Genomic DNA, 22016 nt, shown 5'->3' with positions numbered 1-22016 from the left:
GAAAAAAAAAAAAAAAAAAAGACTAACTTACACAGATCTGGAAAAGGCTGTTCATAGAAGAACTTTTGTTACGTTGGAACGTTTCTGTTTTCCTTGAAGTCCAAGAAGCTTTTATGTGCTCCCTCTTTGATTAGGGCAAACTATCAACTGGTAATTACCATATACCCACAGACCATGAAACGAAAGTCACTATGCAGCTGACTTCTTGGGAATACAACTATATGAAATGATTAGTTTTTCATTTCCCTGAGAGATACCTTCAGCTCAGTAGAGAGGGGATGACTATTAACCTATTCACGGGTACTTTACGAGCTGCATTTCAAGCACATATTTTTTGCTGAATGTGCAAACCAAGTTTTTGCTGTTCTCATATACTGTAACTTTTTCCTGACTACAATCATACCACTGCACAGAATTTAAGGAGAGCGGGAAAATTCTTTAGGACACACCTCAAAAAAAACCCCAAACCAACAACTTTACATGTGCCTTTTTGCTTGCAGCTGGACACTTTTCCTTCAGTTTATTTCTATTAGCCACACCATTCAGATTATATTTGCTTCATGAACATACTCTTGAAGCATAAGAAAAACAAAATGCTTTAACATTTCTTTGAAGTTTTCCTGCCCGGTTCGTCTAAATTCAGAGGGTGGAGACATAACCACAGGACTATACAAAGCCCAAAGGCATGCTGTGACAAAAAGGTATCCAAGGCCAGTGGACTGACCCAACAGAGTAAAGTTTCACAAAGAAGTTGTATTCAGAAACGTTCTGCATTACAGGGTGGATCTGAGGCAAGGGGTTCAAAGGAAAAAGGCAGATATTGTATGCACTCTAAAGTTGCCCTCCCAGCGTTTCTCAAATCTCTGATAATTTCATAAAATGAAAAATGCCAACATTGCCACATTAAACATCACTGAATACAAATGCTTTATCAGCAATCTGCAGCCTAGTGTTGTTAATTTACATTTCAGAACAATGAAACTTTAACAAGTCAGTCACTCACTGGTTTGAAGTCTGACCATGGTAAGTCATGGTAGCAGCTTGTAATTAGGGCAGTACTGCTTATTGCTTTGAACTGCTTTCATCCCGCTGACAGCCCTTACCTTTTCAGAGTTTGTAAAAACATCAGACTTCAGCTCTCCATCCAGAAACTCATTAAAGTATTTCATCAGCTTCTGAGCCTCCACAGCCCGTTGCCGTGGCGTGTTTACCCCCTCCAGTTGGTCGCCAAGGTGACAGACCTTAGTTGCTACATAGCTGATGTGCTCATCTAGTTCTTGGAAATGTTGGAAGGCAACCTGGGAGAACATAGACAGGGACACAAAACTCATGATTTCCACTTACTGTACTTTAGGAAACACCAGATTTACTTCAGTAAGAAGCATAGTGAATGCAGGCATCAGCTTTCCAGGTGCTGTGTCTCAGAGCTACAGAACTACTCAGAACCACTAATTAAGAACACACAACTGCTTAAAGTTTAGTACCTTTCTTTAAACTATTGTGAAGACTAGCTACTTTCAGAATAGCTAACACTCATTAATGGAACATGCAGATAAGCCCCGTTTGACAGGGGAAATTGTTTTCCATCAAACCCTCTTTATTCTTACCTCAAACAGTAGCATGCTGTACCAAGAAATGTTAATAGAGCATGTGATGCTTTTAAAACTTGCACAGCTTAGCACTGACTATACTCGTTAGATTTTACCTGGTTGCTTTTCTGCAGCTCTTGTACTTTCTTGGCAAATTCCTTTGCTTCCTTTTGGCATTGCTGTTCTAGTTTCTCCACTTTTCTCTGGATCCTTTCATCCATTACCTGTAATTCTTGGATATGATTTACAAATTCTTCCAATAATCTGATTTAAAATAAAATACAGGAAAGCAGAATTTAGTTTGAAAGACATTGTCTTCTGCAGAGAGCTTAAAAAAAACTTTAAGAAAAAAACTTGCCTACAAGGCTGATATAATCATGTCTAACTTACAAATGCCATTTTGTTTTAAACTGCATTGCCCTGCTTGCGTAGAACTCTATGCCTACATAAAAACCTATGTGATCACATAAAAGGTAGGCCAGGGGAGATGGGAATATCTATATACTAATCACTTAAGAACATGGCTCTGCCACAGGTACAAAAATCCCTATATCCCCATCTTCCCTAAATAAGTCTCATCAGGGCAAAGAGAGCTTAGGCCACTACAACCCTTCAATGTGTAGGCTATAACAGGAAAATATTTTCTCCTGTACATGTTACTGTAAACTTCTAAATCAGCATCCTATTAATAGGCAATGAATACAATCATATAGTCTCATAATGTTGTTTTGGTTATAACCATGTTGCTTCCTGACTTCACTTCTTTTCTTCTTGTAACACATACCATTTTAAGGGGTTTTTTTTCCTGCCCTTTCCCACCACTTTGATTTTTCTTTCGGACTCACATTTTACTCTTCCCAAACACAGTACATCTGAATGCATTCTTAAGTTTCCTCTATTCTTTTTCATTCCATTTTCAATCTCTCTCTTTCTCATTCCTCTTTTTGTCCACTCTATCCCATTCCAGTCATCTTTTCAGCTTACACTTTTCTAAACATACCAGTCACTGATGCTCAGGGAATGGATTATTCCCAGATTCTCCACAGCCATAAAACTCATGCTAATATCCGAAAACATATGAAAGATTTGAGAATCTGCTGTCCAGGTTTAATGTCAAAGCAGAAGAGGAGAGGAAATGGGAATCCCTTCCAGGGAACTATTTCTAGACTACTCAGGAATTTTTACATGTACTCTGTTCAGAAGGTATACTGTGAATGTGAAGCCCTTCCAACCTGCAGTGCAGCTGAAAGGCAGAATGAGCATGCTGTTCCTCTCCCAGCTCCCCATGCACAGGCTAGAGGCTCAGCAACCAGAAGGAAAAAGTAAAACATATTGTTCTACCCTCACACGACTCCTTCCCAGTAACAACTACAGTACCTCTCTTGGCCAACAACTAGAGCTTTTTCCGAGTCAACACCTAAATGATACTAATGTGATTCTCTTTAGTTGCATGGAGGGTCACCGCATTTTCAGTTTTAACTTCTGCTGCTAAAATGACTGGCTTTTACCCTGCTGCTCAGAGCATGCGAACTGCCTTTTTCTTCACTGTATTGGTCTAAAAACCTATTTCAAGTGATATCTTTACAACAGTAAGTGACTTAAAGGCACAACTTATTAAAGAAAACCGGATTGGGGCAGATGTTTATGACTTCTTTCCTCCACTTCCTGCTTGTCAGAAGCCCAAGAGTAAGCATGTTGCATTAGATTCCACACAAAACCACAAGGAACAGACTTAAGTTTACAGAAGTATATTTAAAATAAAATTTAAATGATAGTAAGTGACACAAAGCATACTTTCAAAGAAAAACCTAGAGAAGTGCAGACAGTTTCTATTCATTTTAACAAGCTGATTCAGTTCAGTTTGGGGTTTGTTTTTTAAACAGGTATTGTGCCAACTCAGCACTTATTCAGCAAGAGTACTCAATATACTGAGAGAGGAAAGAATGCTCAAGTAGAAGAGGTAGCTGCTGGTCAGGTTTCTCAGAACAGAAATAAAGACTCCAACATTCTTTCTACGAAACCAAATCATCATCATCTACAAACAGAAAAGAAAAAACATACACCAAAAGGTCTGTTTCTTTTTGATATTAATTTTGGCTTCCTGCCCAATACTAGAAGATCCCACAGGAAAAATATTTACTGTTGCAGGATTCTCCCACTTGTCCTGAAAAATATGAAAGTGCATCACAGAAGTTAACACAAGCAAACCAGCAGAAATATAGAAGATAGGTTAAATTGAGTTGGTATTGGTACAAATCATTAACTACCCTAAAGTATATACTAGGCACAACTGTGGAGAAAGAGCCACAGGAAGCAATGTATATTTCCAGGCTTCCACCCACTTAAAGCACCTGTAAAGCTCTGCATAGGATACAGGCCCCAGAATGAAGTTAGTAATTCCTAAACTTAAGAGTTCTAGCTCAGGTTACTACAAACAATCTCAATCTGGAATAAGATCACGTGGATGAGAAGTCACTAAGGAACAGCTATTGCACTTGCTCATCTCCCGAGTTACAATCGTGTGAAAAGTTAATTATGTCTCTCAAAAGGCTACCAATACTGGTACAAAAGCTAAATAGTAGCACTATTTGAAAGAATTACTCTTTTCAAAACAAAAGTAGATTCAGAGGTTTGGAGCACAGAAGCTTAGATGTGAACACTGCTGTATGAAATTGTGCATCTGAGTTACCAATGCACCACCCAATGCCAGGCCAGTAACAAGAGAGCTGGCTTCTTAGGGTGAGGTTTCTCAACAGAGCCAAGCCAGCTCACCACAAACACAAGAAGGTCCTGCACTACCTCCTCCTTCCTCACTTCCCCAGCCTTGCTCCTTTCCATACCCACATTCCTTCTCATCCCCGGCTCACAGACACACAACCTCTTTTCCCTTTGCACCTGCTCCCAGGCTTTTCTAGTGCCACAAAATTGCTAACCCAACTAGAAAAAAGCTCTTTTTTTTTTTTTCCTTGTCAGGTTAGTTTTCTGGCATTTTAGTAAGTTAGATTAGCTTATCATGAGATCATGTGCCTAGACCTAGCTCAAGATGAGCCATCACAGTGTGCAGCTAAGAGAAAGGATGAGGGGCACAAGCCCATCATCTCCATTCCACAGCAGCAAGCTGTTCATTGGATTCAGACTATACCACACAAATTCATTTTAAAACAATCTAAGTCAACGTTGCCATGTTCCCACCTTTCTTCCCATACTACCCGTTTGTGCTATTTATTTGCACCAGGACTGTAAACTACTGGCTCTTACAAGCCAGCTCAGGGAGCTAAACTAGCAAGAAACTCATTAAATTGACTTAACTATCATAGCAATGAAGCCTCATATTATGCTTTAATCTGGCAGCTCTAGTGCTTTGGAACATTCACGTCTGACAAGGACAAACAACATCAATTCTCTCCTTCATTCAAAAGGTCTAAATCAGAAAGTGCCTTTCCCTACTCTTGTTACTGAATAATCGGTTCTGAATAATTGGCTTATGGTCACAAATTCTAGCAATTCTCCCAAATGAAAACCTCCTTGGACACACACCAACACTACATACAGGCTTTCTGGTGTATGTGTAACAAAAAAGTACAATTAGAGATGCATTCACTTGGACCATTAAGCAATTTTATTTTACCTTTTTGGATCAAAAGCTTCTCCACCTCTGGAACCTCCTCCAGGTGTTCTCCATGCCAGGCGTTCAATGTATTCATCTGCCACAAAAGGCTCCTAGCCACAGAATAAAAACTCCTTATGATGTGCCACAGCAGGTTGTTCCCTAAGCAGCTGCTTACACATCATTTTGAAAGCATTTAGAAGCTTTACTACAATAAGAGCAAGTACAGTACTGACAATTGCCCCATCACCTCTTATGTTTACATATTTAATATAGAGAACACCATTCTTAATATGGTGGGTTTGAACACCTAGTCTATAGATTGCCAGACTACTAGCAAAGAATTTGCTGCAGGTCTCTGAAGAGTTGCCTCTAAATTACCTGTCCTTATTTCCAGGTGAGCTTATGGCTTGTCATTACAAAGTGTCTAAACCATGCAGCAGCTACAGTGATCTGAGATATTACATCACAAGACCCAGCCATCAGCTGTGCAGCAAATCAGACAGGAGAACTGATCTGTCTGAAAAATTGTGTCGCAAAGTAAGTTTTCTTTGCAGGTGTTCAACTCTCTGATGCAGTTCACAACACGGCATCACAAGCAGAACTGACCAAGGCACTGCCCCGTAGCAAAAACAGTGAGAGATTGCCACTCGACACTATGCAACATCAAACTGCAGCTGCAGAAACAAAGCAGATAAAAAGGAAAAAAAACAAAGCAAGCATAAAAACAGATGATGCACTTGACTTTCCCAAGAAGGAAAAACACGGCATGACTGATCTAAAAACACAAGGTTACTCAAGTTTCTTCCATAATATTTGCTGTATCTTCCATAAAAATACCACACAATGGTGAAGAGTTAAGATTATTTCTCCACCCAGCAATGTTTTCTGAAGGCAGAGACCTCATTATAAAACCAAGACCTGCTATTTTAGTTGGCCTAACACTTAAACCAGCTCAAACATTTCTTCACTTAGTTAATACTAAATACTCAAAACACAGTCCAACACCTATCCTTTAAAAAACTAGTATTTATCACTTCAGCTTCATTGGTAATCTAGCAGCATTGTTTAGATGCTAACATAAGCACATCTAAGATCAGTAAGCAAAGTATTTTCACAACCACCAGGATTTCATGGAAAGCTTTTAAATTACATGCAGCAATGATTCTAAAACTGTGAAACACAACCCAACACAGAGCTGGGAGCGGCTCTGGTTAATAGTGGTATTTGTCACAACTCATTTCTGATAGTGAAACATGTGACCACTGCTTTTGATAAAGCTTGCTTTAAAAAAAGAATAAAAAAAAATAAAATAAACAGACCTCCACAGGTATCAAATTGGTTCCTGTATCAATAGGTCTAAAACCTTGTCAGAAGTAATAAGGAGGGGAAAAAACAGCATTATAGTGTTATTTTAATAACTAAAACCAAGGGTTGAAAAGCAAATATTGCCAGTTCAAGGTTTGTCATTCCTCAGAAACACATTATGCCCCATCTAGTCAGGCCCAGCTGTTAAACAGAAGGATAAAAGTTTTTAAAATATACTTTGCAATGCCCTGAATCCTGCTAGACAGGACAGAAGTTCCACCCTTTCAACAGATCACCCAGTAACTCCTCATCCAAAGACTGACTAGAGGAACCATGTTTTGCTCAGCCTCCTTGGTTAAGCTTCAAAAATAACTGGATGATACCACACACAAACCATTTCTCTGCAAGTCACTCATCTCTTTAACCCAGTTCTTCCTGATACACAACGTTAAGTTTCCTTTATGCGAATCCTTTTCATCAAAAGTTATAATGCAGTGTTTTGAGACCAAGTGTAAATTCTCTCCTTAGGTCATCTTTACATCTAAATGTTTGGGAACATTTTTGCAATTTTAATTATAGGTGAAATGAGCCATTCAATACAGTAACATTCCCTTCAGGGGAGTCCTCCAGCTTCCCAATTACCTTATTGCTCTTCGCAGCACTTCTCCTTTATATGAAAATCACAACCATAATCTTTCTTCTGAAGATCCCGTAATTCAGCTGGAGTACCACTCTAGTTACAAGGATACCAATGTCAGGTACAGTGCTATGGAAGAACCCTATATAAAGGGTGCACTGTTAACTGATGCTCTGTGTGTGTATATAACATTTTCTAGATTTCTCCCTTCCTTCAGGTGTTCGCACTAAAAGATAATTCACATACACACACATAATAACTTTGAAATTTTTTTTTTTCCAAAAACAACATTTACACAGTTTTTCTCTAAGCCTAGCAAAGCCTCATCTCCTAAGGAAATCTGATACACATGCCCTAGACCCTCAAAAAAAAAAAAAAAAAAAACAAACCACCAAAACCAAAAACCCACCACACCAATTTTTCTCTATCCATTGTGCCTCTATACTCCTCTAAAGCTCTCTCAAGTGCATGTGTACAGAGAGTACCTGCAGCTCCCTCCCCTGCATCCCCAAAACCAGCCAGGCACTTGGCAACAAATGCTGTGGTTGACCCCAAAACTCCGTGCCACCCGACCCGCCACGAGGCCAAACTGAACCGGCAGCAGCCCAGTCCCCTCCGCTGCCCTTCCCACAGCGTGGGCACTCACGTGAGTTCCCCCTCTTCCGCAACGCTCATCCCGTCTCCCAGTCTGCCTCTCTCCTTCTGCAACATCTGCTATTCTGAAAAACTTATAAACCTGCATTTTGTTTCAACAATCTGACACGTCAGCAAAGAGTGTTAATTAGTTTAGTTAGACTAAATGATGGCAGAATCACTGCTATATGCAGGTGTAGTAATATTTTAAAGGGGAATAAGCTGGAAAATACCTGTTTTTCAAGAACACTGACATAGAAGATGTGTCCTTCAGCTGTTTAATCATATAACCCCTGTTCTCTATTATTTAAGAAAACTGCAGGGGATATTATTATGTGCAGAATACTGACCAACAGAGAAACAAAATGAGCTTTTCCCTCCAAATTTTCACAAAGAATGTGCTAAAAATAATCTACTTGATTTATAAGGAATAAATTAAGTTCAACAGTGTCTTTTTAAGACATGATTTCACAGGTTCCACTGCAAATCCAAAACTTTTATTTTTGTTTGTATATCGTATCTTCCATATACATTTGCTCTTTTTAATGCTGTCTTGATAATAGGGTTACCCATAGCTGACAGCCTAATTCCTACTTTAAGTCTCCTATCCAGTTCTGCAGAAATTGCTGAAAATCAGCTATTACAAATGTCATTTGCAAGTCCTTTGCCTGTTATCAGATGAGCCCCAACAGTCAATTTCTCCACAGCTTTGAACTTCCCTCTAGCTCTAGATGAATTAACCTGATCCTATCCATTCAGCCAATAGTACTGATTTAATAAGAGATATGCCTGAAGTAAATGGTAACTTGGTTTGATCTGCTCTGTATAAATGAAACTAAAGTGGACCTAGCCACATTAAAAACCAGTTTAGAAGTAATCATTGTTAAATTACACTTTGAGTTATCTGAGGGAGAATTAAGTCCATGTTGTGTTCGTTTTCAGCACAGCTCCTTCTACACAGTCACATATCTATATTGAGAATTACTTTTGAACACACATTCCTGAAAACATGGCAATCAAGTACCACTCTCAGTATACAGCTAAGCATTACTCCCATAATAAGCACATTTTCAGATTCTAAGCTATATGGCAGTGACTTCAAACTATCATAGTAGGCAACGTTAATTTAGCGAACATCAACAAAACCTCTCTTGCCGTTGGAGTGAAAGAGAAGCGAAAGCAGGAGAGAAAGAAATACTGGCTTCCATAACGGAAAACATAATTTCAAGCCCTATCTAGGCAAAGGTCTCACCTATTTTGCAATTTCATCTTTATTGCTATTGCAAAATGGAACAAATTGTTGCATGACCCAAAGCAGCCAAAACATACAGTTTTCTTTCCACATCCAAGTTATCTCACATTCAACATCCCACAAAGAACAGAACCACATTGTCATCACGTTGAGAAATCAACAGACTCCTAGGACAGTTAGGGAGGTGTAGAGAGGGTATAAAACCTGGCATCTGGCTACTTGGAACATGGTATATTAGCCTTGTTATTTTTTTAAACCATGCAAGCCAAAAGATGTGAGTCATAACACTCGTGTCATAACAGTGATTCATAAATACAAGTGCACACAATGCATTCATATAAACCACAGATATAGGATCTTTCAGAAAAACAGGAAGACCTTTCCTGAAGGCTGGGCAAAGCGTGTCCCGGTGTTAAAACACCAAATGAACAACCGTCTCTTAAGTGACTCAGAGAGCAAATACAGGATACCTGGTAACGATACCACATCCCCAAGCGCCAACAAGTGGGGACAAAGACTTTCTCTTAATGCCAGGTCATATCACGAGAGCCCGTGGTCCAGGCCGGGAGAGCAGAATTTGGCAGACTCCTGCCATATTCCTGCCCTGCTCGTGCGCGGCCTCGGGCAAGCTATCCGGTTCCTCGTGCCTCAGTTCCGCAGCGGCGAAAGGGAGGGCGAAGTTATTTCCTGACGCCAGAAAAGTAGAAGCCGCGCTCAGATACCACGGTGCCGGGGTCAACTGAATCCGTGCCTTCGGGAGAAGAAGAGCGGCGGCCGGGCCTGGCATGGCCTGTCACCCCGCTTGAGAGCGGCACCCCATCCGCTGCGAAGACCCGGGGGAAGGAGGCCCAGGCGTGAGGGTGCACCGCCAGCCCTCGCCCGAGGGAAGGAGAGGGACTTCATCCTCCCGAGGCACCACCCGCGCTCTCCTCCCGCCTCACCTCAGCCCCTCACACCGACACCCCGTTCCCTCAGGTGCCGGCACCCCGCGCCGCTCGCCCCCCGCACCCGCCCTCACCCCGGGCGGCAGGGCCCGTTTCCCTCCCCGCGGCCTCCCCGCCCGAGGAGGAGCTGGCCGGGGGAAGCTGCGCCCCGGCCGCGGCTGGGGGGGGGCGGCCGACGCATCCCCTCAGAGAGCCGGCCGGCCGGCCGGCCGGCCCCGCCACCGCCGCCTCCCTCCCACCCCCCGCCCCCAGCAGCCCGCACTCACCTCGAAGAGCTCGGCCGTGGTAGCCATGGCCGTAGGGAAGGCAGCGGGTCTCCTCCGCGGGTCTCCTCAGCGGCCCACCGCCGCCCCGCCGCTACCGCCCATTGTGTCCCGCCGCCCCGGCAGCAGCAGCAGCCGCCGCGGCGCCGCCTCCGCCCGCCGGAAATGGGCCTGCGCCGGCGGCCGCCGCCGGGGAGGGGCCGGGAGCTGCGCACGGCGGCGGCGGCGGTGGTGGTGGCGGCAGCCCCTTGGCAGCGGCCCGGCCGGCCCCGCCATGGCCCTGCGGGCGCTGTGGCTCCTCAGGCACGACCCCGGGGCCGGCGGTGCCGTGCTCTTCTCCAGGTAAGGGCGTGCGCGCCGGGCCGGGGGTGTGTGGGGGGAGCGGGGAGGGGGGAAGGCGGGGACGGAGCGCGGGCCCGGCGGCCTGGGTAGGCCCGAGGGTCGGGCCGGGGCTCGGCGGGGCGGTCCGCGGCGGGGGTGTGTGTGGGGGGGGTTTCTGGCCGTGCTGGCAGGCGACCGCCGCTCCCCGGCCCCGGTAAAGGTTGGGAAGAGGGAGAAGGCTGGCAGGGTCGCATCGGAGGGGCCGGTGTTTTCGGAGCAGCCGGGGCTGCCTCCGGGCCCCGAAGACAGATGCCCTTAAGATAGCGAAATAGTCTGATGCTGAATAAATCCCTTCGCTCGCCAGCGCGCCGCTTGGCCGCTGTACGTTTCTGAACCCGATTTTGAAAATTTCTGGGTTCGGATAATGCGCTTTTAACTAAATCTTTTTTTTATTGTTTTTTTTTACAACTTCTGCGTTTGGCGCGTGACTTTCCTTTCTCTGTTCCTCTTTTTGTTAGCTACTGTAAAGATTTTACTTGCCTCTTCTCTGTCCTAACATGGAAAAGGATAAGGTAGTGATTACGAAATACTGTCAGATGAACAAAATGGGAAAAGTAGAAAGCATGTATTTTGCTTATATTTTGCTTATTTGCTCTTCGTATTGTTATGTAACTGTGCGAAAAGTACAGTATTTTCGGGCAGAAATTGAACTTTCCATTTGATTTTAAGTTTTTGCATACAAAGACAGGGGTTTTTTTAAGTTAGTGAACCGAAGGAGGACTTTTTATTCAGAACTCTTACAGAGTTTTAAGCAAGACTTTGGGCTAGGCAGGCTGCTTTTGTTGGTCTGGCAAAATTTGTTGCCATTTCCTTGTATTCTCTGTGATTTCTGAGGACACAATTCCAAAGAATGAGAGGAAAAATACCTGGGGGATAGCGAAAGGAAAAATACAGAGACTTGGATAGTAGAAATGACCTACAATCCTAGTCTGAATTCAGTAAAACTGAAGAGAGAACCTAGAAGGAGGAGGGGAAAAAAAAAAAAAGAGCAAGTAGACTATCTTCCATCTTCAGGTGCAGACAGATCTCTACATTGGACATTCCTCTGATTGTTTTAGGATTAGTATTATAGTCCTTGTATTACCTACAAGACTAGAGATGAGGCCTCCCCTCTACAAACACAGAGAAAGAGAAAGCCTTGTCCCAAAAAATCTGAGAGTGTAATCACCATGGATGAAGGGGGGGCTGGTGACAGGGATATGTGAAGTAACTTGTCACACAGTAAGCAGCAGAGACAAGGAATAGTGCTCCTTTGAAAAGGGCAAACTAGACTTGATACTTCAAGTGATTTCCAGACTTAGATCTTTCAAGTTCCCAGAGGAAATAATAGGGCTGTGGAAACCCCAGGTTTATCCTCCTAACTGACCTTAAATTCAACAAAGCGCACAGACAATATAAAGAATGCCAGATCACATGGAAACTGTTGGTTTCGGGACTTACACACTCAGCTGGAGATACGTGAGCCCTGATCTTTAACCTCAGAGAAGACATCTGGGACATCAAAGCATTCCACTTTTTTTGAGCTGATCATAACTTAATTCAGGCAACAAGTATGGTCTCTCTCTTGAATCACCAAAGCTCATTCGTCCCTGGAAACTTTCATCTTTTTAAGTTTTCATGACTTTCTAGAAGAGAATACTGAAAAACTGAGATCTGAAGAGCTAACTAATCATCTAATGACTCTGCTAAAGCTGGGAAGATTCAGTGGGAGGAGGAGAAGATTGCTGTGGTGCGGGGACAGCTTCAGCAAATGGAGCAGGCAGATTAGGCCATAAGTAAGACAAAACTAGACTGAAGTATCTCCTCTTCCTTTGTTTTTAAAACATCGGCCAAAAATAGGAGGTGCTCACCAAGGTTACATGTAGCCGCTAGCCAACAACCTTGCACTGGAAGTCTTCATAAATTTTCAAGCTGCAAAACTTCTCTGTTTCCTTGGTCTACAAAATAGACACGAGACTGTAGGGAGGCATTTTACTGTCATCTGTATCCTGTTTACGGATCTCGTAGCTCTGGCTTCTCTCTGCCTATGCTTGCTTTTTCCTTACTGGGGGAAAAAAAAAAAAAAAAAAAAAAGCTGTAGATGCCTGATTAAGAATCAAACAAAAAAGCACAGTCATTGAAAATAAGCCTGAGGAAGTGTAGCTGCCTCCAGCAAGAGACTCTGCTACTCAGTTAAGAAAAGATGGTGTAGGTGGGACTTAGAGGCATCAGGATAAGAACCATGCAAGTGTTCAGGAGCAGAAGGGGGATGCTACATATGGAGGTCATAGATAAAACAAAGTACCACATTGCTGGGATTACAAGTTCCATGGCAATTTAAGAAACAGACTGTCAACGTGTCCTTAAAAAGATGGCATAAAAAGGAGACTAAATGAAGGCACTTGGATATCTGTGCTTGTTTTTCTCCCATGTTTGTGTGTAAGCATGGCTCTGACCACAAACAAACATGCAGCCTGAGAACAGATCTGCTACAAGATGATTCATAAAGTGATTTAACTAGCTGCCTGGCATGTAACCTGTGATATGCACTTTGAAGGTCCATGGATAACTACCAAGGGAATCCACAAAAGAGAATGTAGAAAAGCTAGCCTGTTATCAAACTTAATGTAAGAGACATGCAGGGGAGTCTGCAGTTTCAAAAAAGGATGAAAACCAATGCATTAATAGAAGTAATAATTTTTCTTTTCTCAGCTATTTAGTAAAAGACAACTCTTCAGTTCCTCTTGATAGATTTAGGTTAGCTTGAGAAGAAATTCATCCCTCTCTCCTTTAAAAAATAATACTGCTTCAGAAGAAAAAAATGCTGGACGTAGCATTAAACAGCTAGTATGATTTTTCTCAAACATTATCTCCAGGAAATTTGAAATGAAATATGTATGTTGATGCAACATAGCAGTTTTAAAATACACAAAACCTTGTGTCTCTCTGACATTTGATTACATCTCAATACTTGAAAAAATGAAATTATGAAACAGTCATAAAACCTTTAAGTCACATATACTGCACATGCGGTGTGGAATCCATTTTGCTCCCCTCTCACCCCCCGCCAAACCATGCAGCCCTCACTGGAAAAATTGGACTTATGTACAGTGAAATCTTTTTGGATTTATAATATTGTAAAGGTTTTTAGTTAATCTTGTTAATCAATTAAAGCAACTGCTGCAGATCAATTGTGTAAGCTCAGAAGAGCAATGAAAAACCTGTATATAAGTAATTTGTATGATACTGTCTTGTAAATGTAGTATTTAGTAGAGTAGCAAAGCTGCAGCAGTAGCATACTATATCTAGCAAAAAGCTGTTGAATTTTATTACGTGGGACATCTGTTTTCTTAAATGTCTGAAAACTTGTCTTCAGTGTGATCTCGCCTCTTAGAAATATTTTGCTGTTGAAGTTTCGCTGCACTGGTGTGAGTCATGCTTGGGTTCATTAGTGTCGTTTAAATATCCTATACCTTTGTGCGACAGGAGGGGTAGACAGACAGATTTGCATTTGATTAAAAAAATGACTGTATTTGCTCAAAGTTTCCAGTAAAAATTCACCTGCTAGAATGAATCCTAGTTACTCATGAAATAGTTTTATTGACAAAGATTTAGATTCTGATCCCATCACTGTTTCTATCAGGACGCTGCTGGCTTCCACTTACACAAGGTTACTTTTAGGACCAGGGGGGCCTTTGGGAGTTATCTGAATACCTAAGAGAAACCCATCCTTGATTATATCAATATTTATAATGCTTTTGTATTCTCTGATAGCCAGAAAAGGGATTGTGTGGTTCTGCTTCTAGGAGCTCTGTTGGTATGACATTTTGGGTGGGAAAAGATGGGTAGCATTAAGAGGCTCTTATTTCCATGTCACAGACGTTACCCCACCGTTGAAATACGCGCCGAGACCTTCAATGGGTCAACACATGTGCCTGTACCGTCTGACAGCGCTTTTCTTAAAGCCTTGCTTTTTGAACTGAGACTCATAGATGACCATATTTTTGTGGAGCATCGAGATACTTGTACTCGCATCAATCATTCATCGGTATATTCAGTTCGCACCGAAGGAGGGGATCTCTGGCCCGTGCTTGCTTTTCAGAAGAGTGGTCTGATATATGCATGTCTTCCACTAGTTGAGGAGACCCTGGAGCCACGGCCACCCCTCCTCACCGTTAGTGGGCTCTCGCAAGGACTGGCTCTTTTGTTAGGCATTGTGGACTACATCTCTCCAAGTCGGAAAAACGAAGCTGAGATGAATGCGAAAATAGGCCAGCTTCGAAATTTGCTTATACAGGCCTGTCCACTTGGCACCCCCTTAAACACAAACATACGCAGCTTAAACAGCTCGTTTGATGACATTCAGGAAATGCCTACAGATGAGAATCAACCAGCTTGGAGATCCAACACATATAAAGGCAAACCTCAGGTTAATGTCTGTATCACTGAAAAAGTCAAGTGTATGCAGTATGACAAAAGAGATGTTATGGACACGTGGCAAGTTTATGGAGCTGTTAACTGCAAGGTGAGAGCATTTTATGTGCAAGTCTGACCAAAGTACTTTTCAAGCAAGCACACCCGGAAAGTAAATACTCATGCCATTTTACTTTGGTATGTGATGAGTAAATTTCTGATACTGTAACATTTCAAAGTGTAACAAACTATTACATATTAGACTGATGCGTTAGTGTTTTTTATTTTGATCTTTACTGGTTTTTTTCCCGCATGCTTCATGCATTTTTTCAGTAACTATTTATGGGACTTAAATTTCCAGCAGTAGCCTCATTGCATGTATTTCACCAAATTTTTCTTATTTTAAATGAAATAGGGAGAAATCATTAATGGTTGGACTCGATGATCTTGAAGGTCTTTTCCAACCAAAATGATTCTATGATTCTATGATTTCATACAGTCTTTGCATACAGAGACTAAGAAATGGTAGTGCTAACACCAAGTTTATTTTCAGCTATCTAATAAGCAATGTGTTAAATAATGATTAGAAACAGAATTTTTGAATGAGTCTTCCACAAGTGTCTTTACGTGAGCATTTTTAATTAATTTTCCTACCAAACAAAAGTTTGATCTTCTTCTATCCTACTTTATTCTATTACAACAACATTTTGAATCCACAAATGTTGTTTGTTTGGCTGACATAAGAACAGTTGATAGAGAATCTGGTGAAAGAAACTGGTTGTATAATTATTTTGAATGGTTTTGTATGTGACGATGGTATTCATTGTTTAATATTAAAAATTGGGGAATATTGACTTAATAGATCAATAATAATTATGAAACACGTTAAAATTTGTGTTTTCTGTAATTGATGTGTTTACCATTCTTTGTTCTGAATTATGCTTAGGAAGCACACTATATTATCCCAGTACACTGTATTTGTAACTGCCAGTGTTTTAAGAGGAGAAAGACCTTCTAATAAAGTGGATCATGGTAATTTAATTATTTGCGGGAGGTGGGATACTCACCTCCGAAGGAAGCCAACCTAAGTACTGCGCTTCCGAAGACTGAATTATTTCCCACCAGCCATGCTGGTAGGGATTATGGGGGTGAACACCTTCCTGCTCTCAGAGGGACAAGTTTCTAGGTCATCTTGCAGAGTGGATGGCCTTAGATAAGAAGAAAGCCGTGGTGTAATCGTGCACTGCTGAGCTGGCACACGGAGGGACGCGACAATGGATGCACTGCACGTGGTTGCCATGAGAAAGCTGACATGGGACCACAGTGGCCATTAATAGCATGCTTGAATCCATTAAGCGGATGTTGTAAAAGTAACTGATTTAATTAGACTATCACCAAGTGTGTTTATGTAACATTCATAATGATGTAGCTATACAGCAAGTCCTGGGCTTGCTTATCTGCTATTTTCTTGCTAAAGAGTACTTGTCAATTAAGAGACATTTAGCTAAGACTGCATCACTAGTCCTACTGTGGGAAAGGCTACAGAAATGGGAAAGGGACTTTGTTTTGAAAGTATTTGTCAGTACTAATGTATGAAGCCAGCTGAAAATTTTTAGTGTGGGTTGGTTTTTTTTTTGATGCTCGTATTTGATTTTTCAACATCTGATTCTGACTTGAGTGAGATATTTTAGAATAACTTCTTGACTTCATTTTTTCAAGTGTGACATAGAGGGATCTGCACCAAACGTAACCCTCACTTTGAATCTCCCGACTAATGGTCCTCCGCTCCAAGATATCGTGGTCCATCATTGTGTGACTTCCGTTGACCCTGCCATGCTGATGTCCAGTAGTGCCGAGCCACTGGATGATTCTGTGTATAACGGACCTTACAAATTTCCTTTCATTCCTCCTTCAGTTTCATTCAACTTGTGTTACTACACTTCCCAGGTAATAACATCCCTGACCCTTGTTGTTTTCCAGTCTTCAAACGGGAATGAAAATACCTGTGTTGTTGAACATGTCTGAATGAGTTTCAGTCCGATATGGGCGGGTAGAATGTTTTTTATATAATGAACTACTTGGAAGGCAATTCAGGACTTGAGTCATCTGAGTCACGTTCATGAGGTGCCAGTACCTTTGACCGCTTGGCGTAGCTTTTCTTACTTTAAATGAACCACTTAGATGCCTGAATTAGACAAAATGAATCCAGGCTGAGATGTCAAGTGCATATACCACAAATCTATGTATTGCAAGAGGCCTGAAGAGTTCGGCACAGTCAGCAATTAATATGCATTTGTTATTTTTTAAAGTACAGCAATGAAAACAGTATGTAATTGATCTTATGATGATGGTGTTAATTTATCTTGAGAATGAATATAGTTTTTCCCAGGTTCCTGTCCCACCAATTTTGGGATGTTATCAACTCATTGAAGAGGGATCACAGTTAAAAATAACAGTCAATTTAAAGCTCCATGAGAGCGTGAAGAATTCTTTTGAGTACTGTGAAGCTCATATACCTTTCTTCAACAGGTAAGAATAAAGAAAACCTAAATAAATTTCTTCCATTTCTCTGTGATCTTCCTGAAGTGAACCTGTCAGGAGTCAATAGAACAGATTATGCTCCATCAAAGTACTACCAGTGGACACTGACCTTGCACATGTCGGGAAGCCCCCTTGGAATTACTTCTAAATTCCAGAATACAGAATTGTACCAGAATATTTGGTAACGTTCTGAATACTTCTCTTGTGCCTCCTGTTTCCTTGTGGTATTTTTTGATGTGAAACACTGCCACGATTCTCCAGGTGGATTAAGTCTTGAGATCACTTCCAACCCAGGGTTACCTCTTCCTTAAGACTGCTAATCCTAGCTACAGATCAGCTTATCAAAAATATAGTTATTTAAAATTAAAACGATAGTTTTCATTTAAGCCTTTCTGACAACTGCCATGACTATGCTGTCACATAATTGTAATGAAAATTTAAAGATGAAACGATACAAAGTTGCTGATGATGATCATAGTGTTAATAAAATGCTATCAGTGATCTAAAGACAGTAAAATATGAACAGCTCTTTTATGATTACTAGGTTGAGACCACAGTGATTTTCTCCTGCTCTGTAATTTCTTTAAATAAATTAGCGGTGTGCTCAGATAGGTATGATTTGTCTGTATGCACATAAATAATGCCTTTCAGCATTTTGTTGCTTTCTTTAACAAAATGGGTGTTAACAAATACTGAATTATACTAATTCCAATGGTTTTATTTCTCCTCTGTCATACTGTAGGGGCCCGATCACTCAATTAGAGTACAAAGTTAGTTATGGCCAACTGGATCTGTCACGAGAGAAGAGCCTACTGGTTTGGGTCATCGGTAAGCAGAATACCGCTATCCACTCTTACTTCCTCCCCAAGTCAGTTTTGTATAGTGTAGGCACAGCTGTATAATTTCTTATAGATGCTTTTTCTGGCTTTAGGACAGAAGTTCCCTAAATCTTTGGAAGTTTCTCTGACTGGAAACGTGTCTTTTGGCACCGCAGGCAAAGAGCACCCAACTGATTATGTTTGCTCTGGGAACACTGCTTATGTAAAAGTAAGTCACAGGCTCTGTCAAAAGAGGCCTTAGTAGTCATTTTTTTATTATCTTAAATTGGCTATGAAGATACATTGATTTTTAAATCAGACATAATTATTAGCCTCTTTGTTCTCAGCGTGGAGTTTTCTGTTTTCTTGCTTACAGGATTTGACATCCTGTCATTTTGGAGTGTACTTGCACACCAAGAGTGTGTAACACAGATTGCCAGTATTTGCACAGCAAGCATGACAATATGCATCTGATCATGTTTTCCCTCTCTTTCTATAGCTGTGTTTTAGGATCCCAGACTTTACACTTACTGGATGTTACGTAGACCAGCATTCTATTCAGATCTTTGTACCAGGAAAACCCAAAATTACTGCATGTGAGTTGCTAAAAATATCATTTATTTAACTGAAACTGTGTACTGAACTTATGAACTGGATGTCAATGACTAAAATTACGTAGCTAAAGTTGGACAAAGCTTTTTCCTGATTTGCTTGGGACATCTGAGAAATTTTGTTCTCTGCTTTGTGTTTTTTTCTTTTGTGATGCTTAAAGCATCCCTGGAGTAGGGACTGGCATCTCCCTTTCAGATGGAAGCTCTTATTACTCAGTTACAAAGTCAGTCTCTCTTGGGCTCTCTCCCATTCACCCTGTGATGTTTTACTATGCTCTGCATAATGGCAGAACTTTTACTGGGGTGGGGGGGGCAGAGAATGCCTCTCCGTAGTCTGGCCCCTTGTTTAGGACGCTTTGTCAGAGAGGTGGTATGTGGATTGGCAATACCCAGCTACAGAACTCAGCCCCTGCATGCAAGGTGAGACTGTTGCTGTCAGTGTCACCACACCAACATCCCTTGGAGGATGTGGCTCCACGTTGAATCTGTGGAGCAGACCAAATCTGCTTATTCTTGAGTTAACACATGACTACTTCCAAGTCTGCACCAAAAATACACTAATTGGAAACACAGTAGGCACTCATTAAATCTGAGCAGTACTGTCTAATGGAAGCATTTTTATTTGTAGCTATCTGTTGCAACTTCTGTCAGTCATGTTAGCAGAAGTCTGTAGATGCCTTTTGAAAACTCTGATCTACACTGTTAATTTTGTGACAGGTCACATTCAGTGCTAAATTGTAACACAAAAAAGCAACATTGTCATACTGTATGTTTTCTGTCTAGTATGCAATTTATATTCATTGAACAAAGTCCAACCCATCCACCTGCTTTTGACTTAACCTCTGTTTGAATTTTAAGCTCATGACTGATACATTAGTAAAGGTAATTGAAGCTGAGACTTTAATGTCTTATTATCAGAAACAATTTTCAAATAATAATAAGAGCCTTACAGTTTAAAGAGGCCATTATACCTTTTCTGTAAACTAGTAAGGATGGATTAGTCATCTCTTAACTTGGATGAAGGAAAGTCTGATTGTAAGGCACCCTGTAATCCTTTATTTTTCTTGCCTGTTTTTTTTTCTTTTAGCCCGGGAACTGATTTCTTCCAATTACTACATCTGGAATTCCAAAGCACCAGCACCCATGGTGTACAAAACCTTATTTGACTGATTTGCTTGTGAATGATTTTTGTATTTAAACAAAACAGACAGCTAATGAGAGTAATGTCATGATACAGTGACAATAAATATTCTCTAGCACTTGTACTTGGTATGTTTGCTTAAAAATTTCTGTGGAGGAAAAAAAGAAGAGGTCACTCTCTTAAATACATAAGTTGGTTTTAAATTGTTTAGTCCTGGATAGCAGCTTAGAGAAGACAATTTGAAATGTACTTGCTGTGGCCACTTTTACTTTCCCTTCTAACGTTAACTGGTGATACAGATACAGGCTGGTATGACTGGGCATGTCTTCCAGGAGAACTCCCAGTTACTTCACTGGTTTTGTAAACCAGAGAGCTCATGGGACGTGAAAGCTTTCGGTGTCTCACTCCTGGCCTGAAGTCAAAAGAATCTGATTAGACCCCAGATTAACAGGACAGTTAAAAGCAAGAGTTCTGGTATTTTCACGAGATGCGTACAGAATACATACGGGTCAATAATTTACAAGAATTTTAAGAGAGGGAGTATGGCATGAGTGATGCTTCTAAAAGTGGAGACGTTACAAGAGTCTTTATTGCCTCTGTCAGCAGAAATAGTGAGTTCCCTTTCATACATGCACATGAACTGCATGCTCTGAAAGCTAGTGTTAGTGATGATCCAGAGGTGTGAACCTAGTTTTTCAAATCACAAGACTAGCTTTGAGCAGGCAAAACCAGCTAAGTTTGCTGGAGATTCCAAAAACATCACTGAGCCGTTTTCCCTGGAAAAATAGGTGGAAAAGAAAAGAACTCAGTTTACAGAGGCAGAGCTCTAATTTTGAGAAGAAAATTGGTATCTGCAGGAACACAGGAAATGGACTTTAAGAGAGTTATCAGGAAATGAGCAAATTCTGAAAGGCTGGTGAAAAAACTGAGAGAACCTGGAGAGCAGCACAAAAGAAAAGAAGAATGCTGTCTAATAACTGAGCATGTCAGCTGCTCCTGCCACACCTCTTGTTTAACTGTACGCTGTGTGATAAATAAGATTAGTGATTATGTAAGGAGAAAAGTTTTAAGCTATAATTTAAAAAAACGCTTAGATTGAGAGAGCAATCTAATTGGTTGGTTAAATGTTCTAAAGGGTGGATTAATTCATGTGAAACATGCCATTCAGCTGAAACGGCTATGCAAATGTATAAAACAGAGCTATGCTATGACCCATTTCACAGAGATGATGTGTCCATTTTGATTAGCAGGCAAAAGGTGAATTAATGATTTTGCCCAGAATCCAGTTCCTACCTGTTACAGTTGTCCGCATGCCTAGACACCACAGTGTGAGTGGGGAGATGGGGTGTCTCTATTGGAAGAGTTTAGATCGTGTTCTGTAGGCTGGGCACCCACCAGAGGATTTCAGTGTGCAGTGTTTGCTTTCCACCTACCCATGAGAAAGATGGGAGCTGTCTATTCTGCGCAGCAGCACCGTGGAGGAATGGCTTTTCTTCTTCGCAGCATTTCCCCAAGAAATGCTATGAAACAGTGGGACTGTCAAAATTCATAACATGTTAGAAGAGAATCCCCTTGCGCTTAGTAGCAGGGTGTCCTTCCCAAATCGTGTTCCTTTTTGTTTCCCTCTTGTCCATGTCTCTAACTCTCTCAAGTTTAGGAGAGCTGCAGTATTCAGGAATGGGAGGGGGCTGCTGCTTTAGATTACTTTGTGCACACCTATCAATGCAGGTTTGGATGGAGGGAAGGGGTGGGTGATGTTTCTCTTCTAGCCCTGAGCAGTTTTCTACAACTTCATGCAAGCCATCACCTGTTTCAATTTATTATAAGGGCTTGCTCCATAAACCTCTGGATTCTGACTCTAGCATGCTTTTGCTGCAGCGCTCTCCCCCTGCTCAGGGA

At 41.4% G+C, this 22016-nt stretch overlaps 2 protein-coding genes across 5 annotated transcripts in view; one reads left to right on the top strand and one right to left on the bottom strand.

The window, feature by feature from the left end:
- The window catches only part of EXOC5 (exocyst complex component 5), a 29122-nt gene extending 18747 nt beyond the window's left edge, over positions 1-10375 (bottom strand). For all 3 annotated transcript variants that reach the window (XM_052783537.1, XM_052783539.1, XM_052783538.1), the window contains exons 1-4: positions 10237-10375; positions 5218-5309; positions 1706-1853; positions 1104-1298 (exon numbers count right to left, since the gene is read on the bottom strand). In XM_052783537.1, the coding sequence (XP_052639497.1) occupies positions 1104-1298; positions 1706-1853; positions 5218-5309; positions 10237-10263 (462 nt within the window). In that variant the 5' untranslated portion in view covers positions 10264-10375. The remainder of the gene's footprint in view (positions 1-1103; positions 1299-1705; positions 1854-5217; positions 5310-10236) is intronic.
- Positions 10376-10424: 49 nt separating this feature from the next.
- On the top strand, positions 10425-20241 carry AP5M1 (adaptor related protein complex 5 subunit mu 1). 2 transcript variants are annotated; one of them, XR_008234617.1, is made up of 8 exons: positions 10425-10575; positions 14473-15118; positions 16726-16953; positions 17396-17535; positions 18290-18375; positions 18460-18594; positions 18865-18961; positions 20064-20241. XR_008234617.1 is itself a non-coding variant. In XM_052783540.1 (8 exons), exons 1-8 carry the CDS (start codon positions 10508-10510, stop codon positions 20144-20146), a joined length of 1464 nt encoding a protein of 487 aa, XP_052639500.1. In that variant the 5' UTR covers positions 10427-10507; the 3' UTR covers positions 20147-20241. The 2 variants fall into 2 exon arrangements, 1 of the variants encoding a protein (XP_052639500.1); XM_052783540.1 differs by having other exon boundaries at positions 10427-10575; positions 18479-18594.
- Positions 20242-22016: the final 1775 nt, after the last annotated feature.

This window comes from Harpia harpyja, chromosome 3, assembly GCF_026419915.1.
Source record: "Harpia harpyja isolate bHarHar1 chromosome 3, bHarHar1 primary haplotype, whole genome shotgun sequence".
In the NCBI taxonomy this organism is placed as follows: Eukaryota; Metazoa; Chordata; class Aves; order Accipitriformes; family Accipitridae; genus Harpia; species Harpia harpyja.
This window is presented reverse-complemented; position numbering and strand designations above follow the sequence as displayed.

What these genes read in the sequence shown, in the direction of transcription:
- AP5M1 (XM_052783540.1), top strand. Translation starts at nt 10,508, where the DNA reads ATGGCCCTGCGGGCGCTGTGGCTCCTCAGGCACGACCCCGGGGCCGGC. An exon ending in CCTACTGGTTTGGGTCATCG is followed by an intron (nt 18,376 to 18,478) that starts GTAAGCAGAATA and finishes TTCTGGCTTTAG; the next exon opens with GACAGAAGTTCCCTAAATCT. An exon ending in GGAACACTGCTTATGTAAAA is followed by an intron (nt 18,595 to 18,864) that starts GTAAGTCACAGG and finishes CTCTTTCTATAG; the next exon opens with CTGTGTTTTAGGATCCCAGA.